Raw genomic sequence first — 18,648 nt, 5'->3', positions numbered from 1 at the left:
TCTCATGGACGTCAGGGTCTGAACCTTTAAAGCTGCACTCCTGTTCTCTCTCTCTCTGCACGACTACTTCTTCATCTCCCTTTTTCCTTTCATGGAAGTTCAGTTTCACAAGAGAGGAACTTATCTAATGTGGAAAACAGCTGTTTGATGTACACACTGAAGTGCACAATCACATGAGAATAACAGAAGAACAGCTGACTGTGTAACGAACATATCTGTAAGATGAGAGCTGAAGATGGATGAGAGAAGAAGTGAGAGCAGGGAGTGATGGAGTGAGTGAAGAAGGAGATGTAAAAGAGGATGGTTCAGAAGGTGAACTGTGCAGGGACTCACCTGGTCTTTCTTGGTCTTGTGAGAGGAGGCCACATGAGCCAGATACTGGATGACTTTTTTGGTGTTTTCTGTCTTACCAGCACCGGACTCTCCGCTGTGAGAGAGAGACAGAAGAAGAAGAAGTGACAGGATTAGGAGACGACTGTCCTCAAAGAAAAGATGGTGAAGGGATGATTCTGTTGGCCTCATTCACAAACATTTGTCTTTAATGTGTTCTTGAGAAAGTCTCTGAGAAGGCGGATTTATGACCCTGCTTTGAAACTTGAAGCTTGTTCCTGATCAGCAAAGACAAACAGATCGTAACAGAGCGTGGGACTGTGCTGCTGCGTCCTTAAGATCTTTAAATGACGGGGCGCTAAACTCCAAATGTAAAGAAAACTCTAGACGTCCTGAAAAAGAGGCAGAGCTGCTGGAAGAGGAAAACAGAAGCTGCTTTTCAGCCGGAGGAACTGTGATGGACATCTTTCAGAGAGCAGCTGAAAGATGTTGAAAGACTCACGGTCACCACGTCTCAGCAGATATCTGTTCAACTCTCTCCTCTCTCTCCTCTCTCTGCCTGTCTCTCACTTTAACTCTGCCTGTCCCATTAAAGTTACTAACCATAGACCTTTCTGGAGTCCCTGAGCTCCCTTGTCTCGTAGGTTCCTCTGGATCTCTGCTGTAGATTCCTTTTTTTTGGGTCTGTTATTCATCCTTTCTTTTCTTCTTTCTTTCTTTCTTTCTTTCTTGCTTTCTTTCTTTTTCTCATTTATCTTATTCCTTTTTCCCTTTCATTCTGTCTTTCTATCTTGTCTGTTTTGCTTTCATTACTTCTTTCTCTTTTTTATTCCTTCTTTCTGTCATTCTTTCTTTCTTCTTTTCTTCTTTCCCTTTTCCTTTCATTCTATCCTTCTTACTTTTCTTGATTTCTTTACTTCTTTCTCTCATTCGTTCTTTCATTCCTTTCTTTCTTACTTTTTCTCCTTTCTTTCTTTCTTTCTTTCCTTCCATGTCTCATTTTCTCACCCTGTCCTTTCCTTCTGTCATTCCTTCACCATTTCTTCTCCTCTTTTCCTTTCTTCTGGTCTCCCTCTCTTCTCTCTTTTCTTAGACCTTTCTGGAGTCCCTGAGCTCCCTTGTCTCGTAGGTTCCTCTGGATCTCTGCTGCTGTGAACGTGCCAGACTCCAGCTGCTACAACTACTACTATCCGTCTCCCCACTATCATCTCTCTCTCTCTCTCTCTTCATCTCCCTCTATCCCTCTCTCCAACACGGTCTCAGCAGATGTGTGTCTAACATGAGTCTGGTCCTGCTGGAGGTTTCTGCCTGTTAAAGGAAGTTTGTCCTTGCCACTGTAACTTGCTAAATGCTGCAAAGTGCTCTGCTCATGGTGGATTAAGATGAGATCAGACTGAGTCCTGTCTGGAAGATGGGACTGGATCTGATCCGGTCTGGATGTTGGGTCCTTGTTCATAATAGAACATAGAGGACAGTCTAGACCTGCTCTGTTTGGAAAGAGTCTGAGGCTGATGTGTGATATGTGATGTGTTCTTAAATGCAGACTCACGTGCAGAGGATGGACTGGTCTTCACGATCTGCAGAAACAGAGAAAGCAAAGGATGAGTTTGCAACATCAACAGAACGACAAAGCAGCTCATTATAACCGAGTGTGTTATCACCACAGTGCATGAAGTCTTAGTCCGTGCAACAGGACGTGCATTAGCCACAGACAGGAAACCAATATCAGGCTTCCTGTGACTGTGCAGAGGTGCTGCTGGGACTCTGATTAAACAGCGGAATTACCCGCCTCCATTAAAGTGGTCTGTCTGCACACTCAGCTGCTCGGCGCCAAAACAGAGCAAGAACGGGACAGAGGGGAGCTGTTTGGACTGAGCTCTTCAAGGAAACGGACCTTAAAGGACGCTGCTAGGCTGAGGACGTTAGAGTACAATAGCCCTGCAGGAAACACCCGCTAAGTGCTCGTAACGCTCGGCTTTGTTGTCGCTGCTGGTTCAAGTTACAAACACTGAATGTTTGCGATGTGGTGAAGGTGAAGAGCTGAGAGGAATGTGAACACATGCCTGGTTTTATGATAGCTGCAGCTGAGAGAATGAGGAACGTGACAGGCTGACACTGACTCCATGCTCTGCAGCGATAAACAAAGCGCTCTCATGTTCCTCAATAAAAATTCCAGGGAGGGCGTTTTAAGGGACCAACGTTAGAAGCTCGGGCTATGACACTTCTGGGAAACTTCTGATTGCACGTCATTGTTTCTGTCTCAGAGCAGCTGTGCAGCGGGGACAGGACGGTGACTTACCCTGCATCATGCTTCTGTAGGCTGTGTCAGTGATGGCGTATATGTGCGGGGGCATTTCGTGTCTCTTCTTGCCCTTGTACATGTCGACGATCTCCTCTGAGTAGATGGGCAGGTTCTTGTAGGGGTTGATGACGACGCAGAAGAGACCGGAGTACGTCTGCAAGAGAGAGGGAGAGAGAGGGAGAAGTTACAACTTTGTAGAGGAGTTCTGAAAAGATTAGATGCATGAAAACAGGGATGCACCTGATGCACATTTAAGTTTCTCCTGGAGATCCATATCAACTTTATGCAGCACTTAAAAAGTGGAAACCAAAAAGGACTCCATCACATGTTGTGCATGGAGATAAAACATCAGACACTGTTTAATCTTTATCTGCTTCACAGTCAATGAAATGCTTATGTTATCTTTGAGACCGAGGATGATAATCATTATTCCTGAACACAATATTTTGTCTAACGTCTGCAGCCTCTTCTAGTTTTCTCTTGCTCTATTTATGTGTTTAAGTAAAGGATGCATCAGTGAAGTAACCCTTTGGATCCCCCTCTAAGAAGCCTCCTGATTTATGAAGGTGAAATTGGTTTCTTTATTTTGAACATGTAAAAATCAAATAGAAGAAATAACAAATCTTCATAACTTATCGTCATATTTACACGTACGATCAAAGTAGAATCCTCTTCCTCCCTGTACCTCCTGAAAATCCCTTCTTCATACTAATCCTGGAACTTGATTATGTTTTGGCGTTGCTGTAGCTCCATGTCGAGTCTGTTCTGAAGTTTTATTCCACAGATTCAAATACAAAAACTGTTCCTTGTGGTCTGAACACTCAGTCTTTAAATTTAACTCCCCCTCTCTTTCAAAGATTGATCTTTGAATGTGTCTGGGCTAAGGTTGCAAAGGGGTGGACATTTTCCATGGGAAGTAATACTGGGGAATTTTGGATATATTCCAAATTGGAAATTATAGGATTATGGGTAATTTAATGTAAAGGTATCATATCCAAGCATAAATCTTTGTTTTGTTATAAGCAGACATCCATCCAAAATAATACAATTAAATCAGATTTATTTTTAAGTAGAACTTTATCAAATGCAATCCCAAAAAAGTCCCATTCAACATGTTAAATACAAAGTGCATGTAGGGGGCGTGGTCTCTGTAGCCCTGCAGTAAGCAGTGTGCTGTGTGCATGTGATTAAGGAATAGCAGAGAGAGATTAAACTGGACTTCATGAAATCTGGTTGTCTTAATCAGGATTATTATCTGTTTGTTTGTTTTTTAACTCTGTTTTTATTCTTACTGCACTTTTATTATGCCCTGTAGCACTTTGAGATTTGCTCCAAATGTAAAGTGCGTGATAAATAAAATACATTTATTATTTGATTATGCTAAAATGTATTTTCCCCAACTATATCTAAGGTTCTCTATTAAGAGCCAACCTTCAATTTAGTAAATTCCTGCTTTATTCCCTTTAATGCCAATGGAAAGATTCAAAGTTTGAAAAAATCATTTCCAGGTTTTGGAATAAAGAGATAAGAATGATTTAGTAGACCTGGGGATTAATATCACAGATGAACAGCCAGATCAATGAGCAAACACAGAGATGTTGCATTAACACCAGGTAAAGGCTCTGCAACTACAGTGTTATACACAGGGCATATTTTACACCTGAGAGACTGGCTCATATTAAAACTGGTGTATCCCCTCTCTGCCTTCGATGTAAACTGGAAATTGGTACGCTACTACATACAGTGTGATCCTGCAATAAGCTAAGGCAGTGGTGGCTGGGAATTGAGAATATTCTTGAGAAAGTATTATTGCAGAATATTTCCTTGTCACCTGTGATAGTGATGCTCGGGGACTTGACCGACTTGAAGCTCCCCTCCCAAAGCTTAAAGGGTTTTATGAGCCTCGCCATTACAGCTGCCAAGAAATGTATGACATCTAAGTGGAATCATGTCGACCCTCCAAACACTATTCAATTGATTAATGAGGTCAGTTCATGTGCTCCAAAAATAACCTACTCCATCAGAGGTAGCTGTTTCACAAGACCTGGGACCCCTGGATGGCCTTTCTAGAGTCCGGTCAATACAATATTTAACTTACTCATACTTCATCTGTATTCAAATGTCAGCCACCTGTAGATGTGAGTCAGGTGTAAGGGGAAGATATGCATGTGTATGTTACATTGAGGATTGTGGGTGCAGCTCTCCTTGTCATGGCATGGTTTTGTTCTTTGTTCTTTGTTTTTGTATTCTGTGGTGTTCTGTAAACTGTTTGTCTGAATAAGAATGAAGAAAAATGAATAATAAACAGAATGATTTAGTGACTGAGATATTTAAACTCTGTCTCTGGCCTGCAGAAGAGAATCGATCTCTCTAAAGTTTGCATCTCTTTAAAAAAAGGGAAGTTATTTCTCTGATTGGATAACAAAGACCTTCCCCTCCCGCTTTAAAACTCTCTCATGAAGCATGGTTTGTTTTCCTCTTGCATTACGTAACCTCGACCCCACCCTGCTGCAAGTTTAAACTGATGATTTAGTCTGACATTTCCAAACTAAAGCTACTCGACAGGTCGGCCGAGTCTTATCTCCGATCTCTCCGACAGGTTTATCTCTCCTGCCTTCATCCCCACATCAAAACCTTCTTTGTGTGCAGGCAGACTGAATCTGTAAGACTTAGTCCTCCTAATGTAACTTTTTTTACGTCTGCTGCATTCCTGTTCTGCCCTCCAACATCTCTGAACCAGGCATCTCTCCCCAGAGAGTCCGGCTGCAGAGCCTGGAGGCACTTAAACCAAGCAGAGCCTGAGTGTACGGGGGGGAGGACTGAGGGAGGGAGTGGACAGCAGGCCGTGTTGATATGACCGGGTCACTTCACAGCGTCAAAGAGAGCAAATCACTCCCAGCCCGGCACATCAGGATGAAGATGATTAATTATAGGGGCAGTAATAGCTGTTGCAAAACAATTTACATTCCATGTTCGACCCTGAAAGAACGAAGGGGGGGAGTCTGGAGCTCCACCCTCCCCTCCTGTTACCCTTTCCTCCCCGGCTGCATTGTTCCCCTGCAGCTTCCTGTTTACTGGATGAGTCCAAACACAGGGAGCAAACAAGACAGAAGTGCAGCAGGGGACGGAGAGACGGAGAGATGGAGGGACAGAGGGATGGAGGGACGGAGGGGGAGAGGGAGGAGAGCGGCTGCCTCACAGTGACAGCTTGCACACAATGGCTTTCTTCAACAATGGGGCTTAATGAGATAATTAGGAGGTGGGCAGGGGAATAAATTGGGTTGGAGACTATCTATGGAAGATTGTTTTTTTATGGAGCAGAGAGGATTTCATCACAATTAAAAAGGAAAATGCTTTTAACAGCATCCAGGGACCGAGTCACCCTGCCCCTGTGGCCTCATATTTCACTGCTGCAGGAAAATAAGGGCTGAGAGAGAGAGAGAGAGAGCGAGCATGTGGCTTCTTTGGATCCTTTCATGCATGAACTCCAACATACTCTAGATCATTTCAGGACTTTCAGACCCTCATATATCTCAGTCTGATGTCCTCTTGTAGCTTGAAACCCTCCTGTGAGAGAGGGCGGCTTGGTGGACTTTGCAGGAGGAGGAAGAGGGACCTTTTCTGTCTTTATTTCACTCCAACATGTGTAAAGAGATTTTCACAAACGCACAAGATGAAAACATTAAACAGAAACTGAGGCGAGCTGCAGCAGAGAGTCGGGCAAAGGATGTTGAATTTTCCTGACGTGTTCACACATCTGCATTGAGGATCTTAAGGACACGTCTTCAGAGAGCGGGCAGGAGAGTCAGAATAAAGTCTTTATACTAGATTACTGTAATACCCTTCTATCAGGCGGCCCTAATAAGTCTCTTCAGCTACTGACTGGAACCAGGAAGAGAGAGCACATCTCTAAACTGCCTCCCCATAAAATCCTTCTTCTGACCTACAAACCTCTTCATGATCAGACACCTTCATATCTTAAAGAGCTCATAGCGCCCTATTACCCCTCTAGAGCACTACGCTCCCAACATGCAGGCCTGACTCAAAGTCTCTAAAAGTAGTATGGGAGGTAGAGCCTTCAGTTATCAAGCCCCTCTCCTTTGGAATCATCTACCAGTCAGGGTCCGGGAGGCAGACAGCCTCTCTACTTTTAAGAGTAGGCTTCAAACTTTCCTTTTTGATAAAGCTTATAGTTAGAGCTGGATCAGGCTTGGACCAGGTCTTAGTTCTGCTGCTATAGGCTTAGACTGACACACTGGGATCCTGTCTTTCCCTCTCTCTGCCTGTCTCTCACTTTAACTCTTCCTGTCCCATTAAAGTTACTAACCATAGACCTTTCTGGAGTCCCTGAGCTCCCTTGTCTCGTAGGTTCCTCTGGATCTCTGCTGCTGTGGACGTGGTCCAGACTCCAGCTGCTACAACTACTACTATCCGTCTCCCCACTATCATCTCTCTCTCTCTTCATCTCCCTCTATCCCTCTCTCCAACACGGTCTCAGCAGATGTGTGTCTAACATGAGTCTGGTCCTGCTGGAGGTTTCTGCCTGTTAAAGGAAGTTTGTCCTCTCCACTGTAACTTGCTAAATGCTGCGAGGTGCAATGCACATGTGGATTAAGGTCTGTCTTGGTGTTGGGTCTCTGTTCATAATTTGACATAGAGTGGTCTAGACCTGCTGTGTTTGTAAAAGCGTCTTGAGATAGTGTCTGTTGTGATTATACAAATAAAGATTGATGGATTGATGATTGATTGATACTCACATATATGAGTCCAGAGTAGTATCTCTCCTTCAGGTTGTGAAGCACGGACGCCTCGTTCAGGCACGTGAGCTCGGCCATGTCCTCCACCTTGCTGAACTTGGGCGGGTTCATCTTCTGGATGTCATCCTTGTTCACCCTGATCTTCTTCCCGGAGTCGGCCAGCTCCACCACGCACTCGTCCCCGCGCTCCTCCTTCACCGAGCCGGCCTCGAAGCCCAGGCGCTCCGAGGGGACCCATACCAGCTTCTTGGTGGCCCAATCCGCCTGAGCCAGGGGGTTGTTGACCAGGTTGCGGTCCACGTACAGGAACTTGTCTGCGGCTGACATGTTGGCTGTTTCAGGAAGAGAGAGAGAGAGAGGGAGAGTGTTTGTGGTTAGTGACAGCAGACTCAAAACTCAGAAGTGTGGACATTTCTAAAAAGTACCAGAGGACCATTTCTTCCATCTTGCCTTTCTCTAATCTGCTTTTTGTCTTCTCATAACGAGCTCAAAAGGCTCTGCTGGTGGACTCAGAGACATCCAGTACCAAAAAACAGGAAGAGTTTATATTTTCTTGTACTACAGGCGAGTATTTAAGGAAATTTTGCTGCTAACTGAAGGTTAAAATCTGCAGATGGGTTACTTTATTTGCACTTTATCCCCCTTATTCAACTTTTGCAAAGAATTCTCTTGTTTATGCACAAATAATATCACAGGAAATACTTTCTCTTAGTCTCTTAGTCCACTAAATTCATAGTTCAGAGGTGAGGTTAAAGTTGCATCCATGCTGTGAATTAGAGGAGTAATATCCGGCAGAGAAAAGCAGCATGTTGTTGCATAAAGGGTTTAGTTTGAAAGGACTGGACCTTTGCTACCCTCACGTCCTCACATGATATCTGAGGAATTCAAAAAAGGTCACAGCTGACGGGACGTACAGCAGGAAGAGTCTGCTCCGGTTAGGTCAGGTCTGCTTGTGTCAAACAAGTCTCCGTGTTCCTCTCTGCTAACCGCTGTGAATACTTAATCAAATCTCCAGCCGCCGAGCCGCCGGAGTGACACTGGGAGAAACATCAGAGCGAGATCACAGAGAGTTAAGTCCGTCTCTCAGCGGTGAGGCCTCTCCAGTTTGTCTGTACTGAGAGAGTCTAGCTGGTGGGACGGACGCCAGAGAGGGAGCATGTCTGTGTTTATGTCAAGGTGTCGGGTCAGGAGGAAGAAGGAGGGGCGTTGACTCTGCGTGATCTAAGAGATTGTGCAAATGTCAGCCCGACTTATAAACCGATAGTTCCGGGTTTTGAACCCAGAATCTAAATCTGGAAACACATTTGTTGCATTTTTTTCTACTTTGATGGAGGCGTGAAGATAAAGAAAGACATCAAAGAGGAAGCAAGCTGCTGGTATTCTTTTGTTTCTGGATTTCCAAAGATGTTTCAGATGAAGTCCTTAACCAGCATCTGCAGGGTTCACTGAATCCCCTCATGGGCGTGTTGGTCTTAAACAATGTGTGGCATGGCGGCACCATGAGAGTGCATTAGTAAAACAGAGCAAACAGACACATAGGAGAGATCCACTCATGAGGAGGTGTCAGGTATTTGCTGATGCATTCAAGTTGAGTTGTTTTAGCAGGACAGAGGGATTAGAGATGACCGGCCTTTGTTCCCCTCGTCTCCTTTCATCACGTTACCGCTTCCTGAAGGAGGCCGATCCGGGATGGCGTAAGGCGAGGACAAGTTCACCTCGCCCTGCAGAAGATCCACATAGAGGATCTACTATTAGCTTTTGTTTGGTCTTTGTAGTAAGAGTTTCAGGGCTAATCTGGGTATGTTGAAGGACGAGGACTCCCTGACCTCTCGCTCCTTACGTGTTTGCTTCACCCCGGCCCTGCATCTGCTTTTCTTCTGCTGCTGGTTTGTCCACCCTAAAGCTGTTGCCTTGTTTCCAGGTCGTTGAGCCCGGTTTAGGTTTGTTTTGACATCACTGACCACAGAGTTAATTCCTCATTTGACCTTTTGATTGGACAACAATGAGTGAGAGTCAGCGGTCGAGGTTTCAACCGGTCAAGGAAGAAAGAGTTCTGCAACCACAAAGTTTCCTCGGTCCTTCAAAGCTACTCGAGCCACAGAAAGGGAACTAAAACTTGCTGTGGTCGGAGTCAGAGTCCACGTTGTGATCTCTCATGACCCTGGGAAGACATAAACTGCACCTTGTTGATTAAGCATTAGGAGGACTGTCAGAAAAACTTCCTCTATGCTGCAGGGCAGGAAGCAATGAGCATGTTTAGGAGGGAGGTTTAAAATAACTCAAATTAAATAGCTTACATTAAATGCAGCATGAAACAAGGACACAAAGCTTTGTCCTGGTCTGAAAACACCTCAGAGAGCTCACAAAGTACCAGGCTGAGTGTTGTTGACAGGGAGTGCTGCGGTCTAACCTGTAGAGAAAGTCACTCGACCAGTGGAACCAGTATCAAGCTAGTAAAGAAAGACTGAGCTGCTGGAGTCAACCCGCCTGTTAAAAGTCTGGGCCTTCAACTGAACATGATGTGCTTTCACTGACACAGCGCCCCTGACTTTACCTTCTCAATTATCATTCCAACACAGCAGGAGCATGACACCGTTTTCCCAGCAGCACCGAGGCAGAGGGGTCATCAGGCGCCCTCTGGATGTTCGCTCACCTCCAAACACTGAACAGAGGCGGTGCTGCAGAGGCCTCTTTGCATATTATGTGCTGCTCACATGCAAACATTAAGAAAATCCCAGAGAGGACACAGCCCAGTGTTGTGTTTATGATCACCCCTGAGATGAAATATTAGCTCAAGTGTTTCCTCCAGTGGGACGAGGAGGCCACTTTCTCAGGGCTCTTGTTGTGAAACTCTGCTTTGCACAACACTGCAGAGAACACTCAGGTTTTCAGTGAAAGAATATCAAGTTTTAAAGACATCTAGAGAAGAAACACTGATCTCAGAAGACTCTCATTTTCATTTATACTAACTAGGATTGTTCTGTGATTTCAAAATGCAAAAATTTCTGAATTTACTTCCTCCTCCCTGAGGAGATAAGGCTCACAGAGTCAGTAACATCTTTTAAATCTCTTCTTAAAAGCTGTTTTTACAGACCTGCTTTTATGTGACTTCATCTTTCTAACCGCTTTTACTTCTATTTTAATATTAGTTTCAGTTTATATCAAACTAATTCATTCTTTTAAATTCTATTTGATTATTTTAGTTTATTATTTATTGTTTTATTTATTACTATTTTCCTAATTTATTATTTTTTATTTGATTTATTTATTTATTTGTTTATTTTTTATTATTATTTTAATGTTCCTAATTTATCCTTTATTTATTTGTATTTATTAATTGTATTTATTTATTCTTGAAAAACCTCTTAAACAATGATTTATTGGTCTATTTCACACCACTTCTTTCTGTTTAATTTAACATTTTAAGTCCTTATTGTCACAAATGACAAATTCAGACTGATGTATTGGAGGTTTCAGGACCCATTCCATTATTTTAAAAAGGTAAATAAAAACCTGAGCTTTGTCATAATTAAAATAATTTAAAATATCTGTTGGATTTTTTTGTAAGCTTGACCAAGAAACACTGATTTAAGAGCTAATAATCAAAATTAATCAAAGTTTCAGCCAAGTAGCTAAAGACCACTTTGTCCACAAGGGGTGCCAAAACTCCCAAGATCCCAAAGTTAATCACAGGTGCATTGAGATTTTATTAATGTGGGCCTGTTGAAACATTGGCGACTGACATGACGCTCTAAAGCTCGACTACCAGGATGTAAACCAGCACAGAGGAGAGATGGCGACTCGTAGCACGGTGTGGTTTGTCAGTATGTTGTTAAAGTAAATGTAGATAAAGTTGATGTAGGTTGTGTCTGGTTAAACTGACATATAAACACTCCACCAGAGACATGAGGAACCAGCACAGGTATGAGGACGCTGACCTGCAAGGAGGACCAAAGGGAGGCAAACTAATCTGACTGTCTTTCCCCTTCAGACGAGTCGGTTAGTCCGCATCTAGATCAGACCCAAGGAAGAGAAGCTAAACTAAGTCAACAAAGTCCACAAACTCGCCTCCAAACATGTAACCCAGGCGTCCCTCCCTCCTCAGACTCCTGAGGTTGCTCAGAAGGAGAGAGAAGTTTAACAGGGTTATGTCAGTGGTGTCTGTTCCAGCACATTAACCCTGCTCTGTGAGAAAGAAAGCAGACGGAGAGCCATTCTTCTCATGACCCCCTGCCTCCCCCTGCGCTCCATCACGGCTCTGTCAGGCCGCGCTACAGCCCACGTCCATCACCGCTCAACCCGCCTCCAAACTCCTGTGTACAAACTCCATCCTGTAACACAACGTGGGGCAAATTAGTCCTGCATTACCTCTCGGCTGGCTCCACACTCCCTCCCCTGCCCTCGGCCCCCCTCTCCAGTCCTCCCTCCCTCCCTCCTCTCCCTCTCTCTCTGTTTATCCAGTCTTTTCAGGGTTGCATTCCTCCCATACTGACCCTTTATCAGGGAGAGACAGCAAGCAGAGGCATTCCACGCATTTCTGCACTCTCTCTTCTCCGCCTGCCCCCCTTACATCTCCCTCAGACTTCTTCTCCAGCTTCCCTTCCTGTTTTTTACTCTCCTCTTATTCCCATTACATCAGCAGGTCATGTTTGCCTTCAGGGGAATCATCTCTGTGGAGATCAGTATCGCCTCACAGCACAGCCATCGCTGCATCAATCACACAGACCTGAGCGCCCTCTGTCCCTCTGCAGATGTTCCCATGCTCCTTTAGGATTCACTTGACCGGTACTTTAGGATCAGATGGGGCCACGATGGGATGAATGTACACCATGACTGGTTTTAATCCCTGCAGCTTTCAGAGTTTGGCAGAAACAAGAAGTGAAACAGAGGAGGAGGAACACGCCCTGAAGCTCTCAGGCTGTTTCAGTTTGACGTTTTATCATTACACCCAAACTTCAGGGAGACATGTTGGATATCATAAGAACAACAACACACACTATTATCTAATATTGCTGACGTTAAACGGACCAAGAGACACTCAGAAGATATTTCATGTTGCAGAACAGAAACATCTGGGAGCTGTTGATTTATTTGGACGACATTGCAACTAATTAAAATGTTTTTTAAGTATTTATTTAGAAATCTTTCTTAAACTTTTATGAGTTTTTTGTTTGACCAAAAGGACCAAACATTTTAAATATTTGTTATATTTCAATTTGTGTTTATTTAAAGATGTCTAGCAGCATTCAAAAGAACAGACTTAGTAGAAATAGGATGTGATATTCATATTTAAATTGGTAGGAGTGGTCCCCCTTCCCTGGAGGCCGCCATGTTTTTAAACCAGCACAGAACGGACAAGCTAGTAGCACACCTGTTTTAGTATTTAGTGACTGGATGCAAGAAAAAGATGAAGAAGAAGAGAGTGGTGGTTGTGTGCAAAATAATTTGTACTTTTAGACTTTTTTGATGGTAAAAACTTGAGGAATGGAGGATCATGCATCCTGTGATGCTTGAGAAGGATGTGGGGTGCAGGTTCAGTATCTCAATGACATGATTTACACTGCAGCAAAGCTAACTAGCTAGATGGTCACCAAGACTTCTTCTTCTTCTTCTTCTGCTTCTGCTTCTTCCTTCTGGTGGCAACCAGCATACAGACTCACTAATGCCCCCTACTATGAACCAATTAGTTACACAGTATATTAAATTTTAACACAACATCAATATCTCATTTTTAAAACCGTGTTTGTTTTTTGTGACGGCCCGTATCACAGCTACTCAAACAACGACAGGATGTGGGATGAGTCATATCTCATCCTCAGCTTCACCTCCACCAACGGTCTCCGCCCACATCATAAGAGTTTGAAGGTTGCTTATTGTAGAGACACTTTTTATGGCTTCCTTTGCAGCTTTGCTTGCTGGGGATTTTTTTTTAAGTTAATTGAGGGCGGGGCTTAAATATTTGGATTAACCAATGGGAAGCCTTGCAGAAAAAGTTTGAATACCACAGATATAGACTGATGCTTTATTTATTTATTGAATTGGTTTTATCTGCTTATTGATTGCATTTAGTTGTTTTTATTATTGTCTTTTAGCATTATTTATTTATTTGTTTTAACGCTTTTATCTTTTAAAATTCACCTTTTACACTAAACTGATGAAAAAGTTAAATTTAGAAAAATATATATAATACAGAATTAAATATATCACACAAAAAGAAGCAATAAGACTATAAATGGAAAAATTTAAAAAATTCACAGGAATCTGTGCATTGCAATTACTCACATAACCTTAAATGTTTTTATATTTAAAATTCACGTTTTACACCAAAATCTGATGAAAAAGTTAAATCAAAAAATATATATATACATATATATAAAATACAGCAAAATATATTGTCACATAATAAGAAACAATAAGGCTTTCAATAACAAAGAGAAAAATAATAAAATAAAGAGTAATAATAAGAATAAGAATAATTTTGCACAGTGCATTGCAGTTACTCACATTTCCTTGTAACACTTTTATCTTTTAAAATTCACTTTTTACACTAAACTGATGAAAAAGTTAAATTTAGAAAAAAATATATAATAAAGAAATAAAATATATTATAACAAAGAAGTGATAAGGTTTTCAATGAAAAAGGAGAAAAATAAAAATAAAATGTTGGCACAGGGAAGCATTGTAATTACTCATACCCTGATACTGCTTTTATCTCTTAATGTTTTATCTGTTTATTAGTGTTGATATCTTTAGTGTTTTTATCTCACTCCTCTTTTACTGCTTAATTCCTTTGTATTGATTTTAACTCAGATTTATTGATTTAATCTTGCTTCCTTTGTCCTTTTTGTCTCAGTTCATGTTGTTGGGAACTTAAAGTTTCTTATGATGAGTTCACTTGTTGTTTGGGATCTTAAGCATGCTCCTGCTCGTCTGTAAACCCTTGTTTTCATATAAATAGAGCTATTATATTATTGTTAAGATTACAATCATATTACAGCACGTTATCTCACTCGTCTGTTTATACTCGCCTCTCTTTGACTCACATTCATGCCACAGATTTGCTCGCTGACACACTTTGAGCCCCTCTCCTGAGGATCCACGAAGTCTAAAAATGACTCCAGCAGCTATTCTAGTGTGACATGCACTGTTCTATATCGAAATCAGAAATCAGATGAGGAAAATAAACTCCCTCATGCCGGGTTTTTTTTTCCTTTCAGCTGACAGATTGAAGACGAGGATGGATGCGGTCTTGACTTTGGGATAGAACCGTGTGCTCAGGCTGCTGCTGCTCTGCCAGGTCCTCCATAATCCTGTAAAAATCAAGGTCTCCCTGACTCCTCGTCACTTCGCAACACCACTCTGCTGTTAAAGCATCGCCCTTCATTCTGTTAAGACCCCTTTACAATGGGATTAGCTCGTTGGGATAATCATAACAAGGATTATTCCTTTAATTCAACACATAAAACACAACATAATCCCAAAACAAGATGTTGGCAAGACCCCTGGACTTTATGAAACCTGGCAGAGAGACCATTAAAGGATTATTTCTTCAAATGCAGACAGAGTTAAGGAGTGTCCCGTCAGAGAAGGAGAGGAAGAGGAACCGTCAAACCAAACACAAAGGAGGAGGAGGCCGGTTTTAGAAAGCGGGGTCATTACAGAGACCAGAGTGTGGTTAAAAAGAGGAAATAACGCTGCGAGGAGGAGATGGAGGGAGAGAGAGGAGAGCGTCCGTCTCATTCAGGGAGCAGATCAACCTCAGTTTTAAAAAGTGAGGCGATTGGTGCAACAGTCAGACTCCCTCTCATTCCTTTCCACCTCACCGAGTCTCCCTGAGCGACTGTAAAAACCAGGAGACGTGTCGGCCTCCACCACAGCATGCCCATGTACAGTCAAACCCTCCCGCTGCACATGAACCTCTGCAGCAGCTGTGATGTGTTCACTGACCCATCCACAGGAATATTAATACATCCTCACTGAAGTCAATAACACCATAACTGCATCCTATCACAAACCCCTGAGAGCTCAGGCTGAGACATTCCTGCTGCTGTCACTCTGTTTGTGTCTTTCCAACAAACAAACACTGGAACTCTCAGCTCTGTGACCCGGTCTGAGTGCAGATCAACCAGATCAACGATCCACTGACTGCTGACCCTCGTTAATCTGAGAGCGGGACTCAGAGGGTACGGATAAAGTCGAGGTTCATTACGGGCACAGCTTCCTCCTCCCTTCGCCCTCCGTCTCTGGAAGTCAGCAGGGTGGGGCAGAGAGAAGAAGAAAGGAGAGGAAGGAGGAAATGACAAACTGAGAAAACTATGTTGCCGTTTGTGAAGCTTGAATGTGCGTCGACAGCGGGAGGGAAGGTGGCGTTCTCTCGAGCGGGCCGAGAAAGCAAATTAAGCCCTTGCTGGAAAATAACCGCACTGCATGACAGATCTACATCACTTTCCACATTACTTTTCACATTCCTGCCCAGACCAGGATCCAATTTCACTTTCAACTGTAAGCTGGCCAATGCCATCTACCCTCTGCAACCGCAGGCTCGACTGGGCCTGACTGAGAGCGCTCAGCGCTCCGCCCACGCCATCACATGTACTCAGTACCCTCTCATTAACACCACCATGCCATGTTTCACTTTTTCAGAGCAGACTCTTGATAGCTAACCGAACTGTTCATCTTCAGAGTCAGAGTGGATCTATTTTTATCAGTTAGTGAGACACAGAAGTTAAACTCAAACTCCATCCTGTGATTTTGGGGTTTGAAGCTGCACCTCCTCTAGCATCCGGTCTAGGTCTCTAGTTTTACCAACCAAGCCTCTAAGGAAGGGGGCCGCTCTGATGTAGCCTAACATGCTAGCAGCATCAGTGCTTTCCTACTGGTATGTTGGCTTCATATCCAAAGCTGGGTTTGTGTCCTGTGTTAAGTTCTCAACCTTTGTGTCCATGTCCTTGTTGGCAACATAGTTTTGTGTTCCACTGTGTGCAAAACTTTAGCTGCTGATTCACACTGAAACATGCTAACACTTAAAACTTCATGTGTTTGTGTTTGATTGTGCGTTCAAGTAAGTTCTTAATCAATTAATATATACTTTATTTATTGTTGACATACCCTAGTTCCCTTGTTTAGGAAGTATTATCTCATTTAATGCAACAAAACACAGATTTAAGCTTTTAAAAATCAATGTAACATGTCAACATTTATTGTTTTTAAATAAACATATGGCATGGAAACCATTTATGGCAAAGCCTGGTGTAATTCTATCAAGTTAAAATTGTATTTAAATCATTTTGGCTCTGGCTAGGATTATTAATATTAATATATGTAATTATTTAGATTTTTAGAATTAATATATCTTTTTTATTTTACCATTAACATAGTATTCTTGATCAATTATTATTTTCATTATAATATATTACTATTATTCTATTATGAATATTATTATTTTTTACTAATATATTATTTTTATTAATACATTTTAATTTTTACTATTTATATTACTTTTTTATTATTACAATAATAGATTAATATTTTTTCTATTGATATATTGTGTTTTTTTCTATAAATATATTTTTTCCTTTTTTTATTTTTACTATTATTTTATTTTTATAAGCCTTATTATTTTCATTATTATTGTCATTATACACATTTCATTTTATTTCCTCTTGTTGAGTCTTTATTTCTTAATTTTTATATTTTCTTTTAGGGGGGCTATGTCTGTAGAATGTTAAATGTTATATGTTCATAAATATTTTTTTATAAATATTGAAAAATAAATGTATTTCTTTTTTAGAAAATGAGTTTAACCCTCTCTCCTGTCTTTCCTCTGAACCTCAGAGCAGCTGGTTATGAATCACATGCTAACTTCCTGTCTCCATGCGTGTCCCAGTATGAAGTCATGTTTTAAACTCTAACTCTCTCTGCTGAGCACAAACGATTAAAAAGGTTAAAGTGAGGACAGATAATTGACCGTCGGGCGTTGTCTGATAAGCTCATTGTTTACAGGATCAGAGAACAAATTCCACATTTACCATCCAGACAGCTCTCTGATCGGATCATCGAACAGACTGACTGATTATTAGACAGAGGAGCACCAGTTCACTCTTTCACTGGGACCAGCTGATAGAGGGAGCATTAGATAAATAGATAGGTGGTTATGTAAGATGTTAAAACAGACGGTGAGGAATGCAGAGGGGAGTTAAGGTATCGACATGTCAGCAACTTATCTTAGTGAGGAACGCTGAACTGGCAGGGCCACTTATTATTTCAGACCAGGAGGAGAACATTTGGGCATTAATACTCCACCTGTGCTCATCCTGCTGCCAGACCGCCCCCCCTCCCACCGTCAGGATATCAAGAGACTCTTTTCAATGCTATCTCTTGTTATCCACATTAAAGACACTCCCTTTGAGTCACTCTTTAACAATCAGCTCCACAAACCAAACATTACAGGAGCTTTGAAAACCTCAACAGACCCGGGAGTGAAACATCCCAACAGGAGACAGACGTTAGACTCATTACGCAGCATGTTTCAAAGTTCAAGGTGCAAGAGAGTCTGCAGAGACTGAGCTAACCACTTCCTCATGGAGCCGCTCAGCCAGGTGTGCAGCTCACACACACACACCCTGGTCTCGGGCAAAGTCTAGTTTCTGTCAAGTACAGAACCACTACCAACCAGATCCTGTTTTTTTTCTTTAGACTTTATTCAGTGTAAATATCTAAAAAGCTAAAACAGCAGGAGGAAGGAAGGAGAGCAAAGAGCTGCAAACTATCACTTAATACTTAAACCGGCGCTCCAGAGAGGCTCGAGTGTGGGTCAGTAATCTCTGCTCAAACATTACCTCATCACCGTGTTCCTCTGCAGAGACCAAGTCTGCTCTGTGTAATACCAGAGTCCAAGCAAAACCATTTCCTGGTATTGTGCAGCTCCACTGAAACGTTACAGGTGTGAGCCGTGAGGGGGAGGATGGAGGGAAGGATGGGGTGGTGGCAAAATACACAAGCAGAGGAAAAGACCAGGCGGGGGAGGGAAGGGAGAATGGAGGAGAACATGGAGGGGAAGCAGAGACCAGCAGCAGCAAAGGTCCCATGAGGAGACTGAAGAGATGAGGAAATGTCTTAAACTTCACTGAGAGGTAAGAAGGAACCTGAAGAAGATCCTTGAGAGAGAGAACATAAAACATCAGACGGCGTGTAAACAGAGAAGCACATACCGATGAAACCACAAACATGTAGAGAACACGTGCAGATAGCAGACGGGGA

The 18,648-nt window shown here is 42.4% G+C and overlaps 1 protein-coding gene across 2 annotated transcripts in view; it reads right to left on the bottom strand.

The window, feature by feature from the left end:
• The window catches only part of LOC117832324 (myosin-9-like), a 49,050-nt gene that overhangs the window by 24,131 nt on the left and 6,271 nt on the right, over nucleotides 1-18,648 (bottom strand). For both annotated transcript variants that reach the window (XM_034711415.1, XM_034711416.1), the window contains exons 2-5: nucleotides 7,390-7,721; nucleotides 2,630-2,786; nucleotides 1,880-1,907; nucleotides 334-427 (exon numbers count right to left, since the gene is read on the bottom strand). In XM_034711415.1, coding sequence (XP_034567306.1) covers nucleotides 334-427; nucleotides 1,880-1,907; nucleotides 2,630-2,786; nucleotides 7,390-7,716 — 606 coding nt within the window. In that variant the 5' untranslated portion in view covers nucleotides 7,717-7,721. The remainder of the gene's footprint in view (nucleotides 1-333; nucleotides 428-1,879; nucleotides 1,908-2,629; nucleotides 2,787-7,389; nucleotides 7,722-18,648) is intronic.

Source organism: Notolabrus celidotus, chromosome 20 (genome assembly GCF_009762535.1).
Source record: "Notolabrus celidotus isolate fNotCel1 chromosome 20, fNotCel1.pri, whole genome shotgun sequence".
Lineage (NCBI taxonomy): Eukaryota > Metazoa > Chordata > Actinopteri > Labriformes > Labridae > Notolabrus > Notolabrus celidotus.
This window is presented reverse-complemented; position numbering and strand designations above follow the sequence as displayed.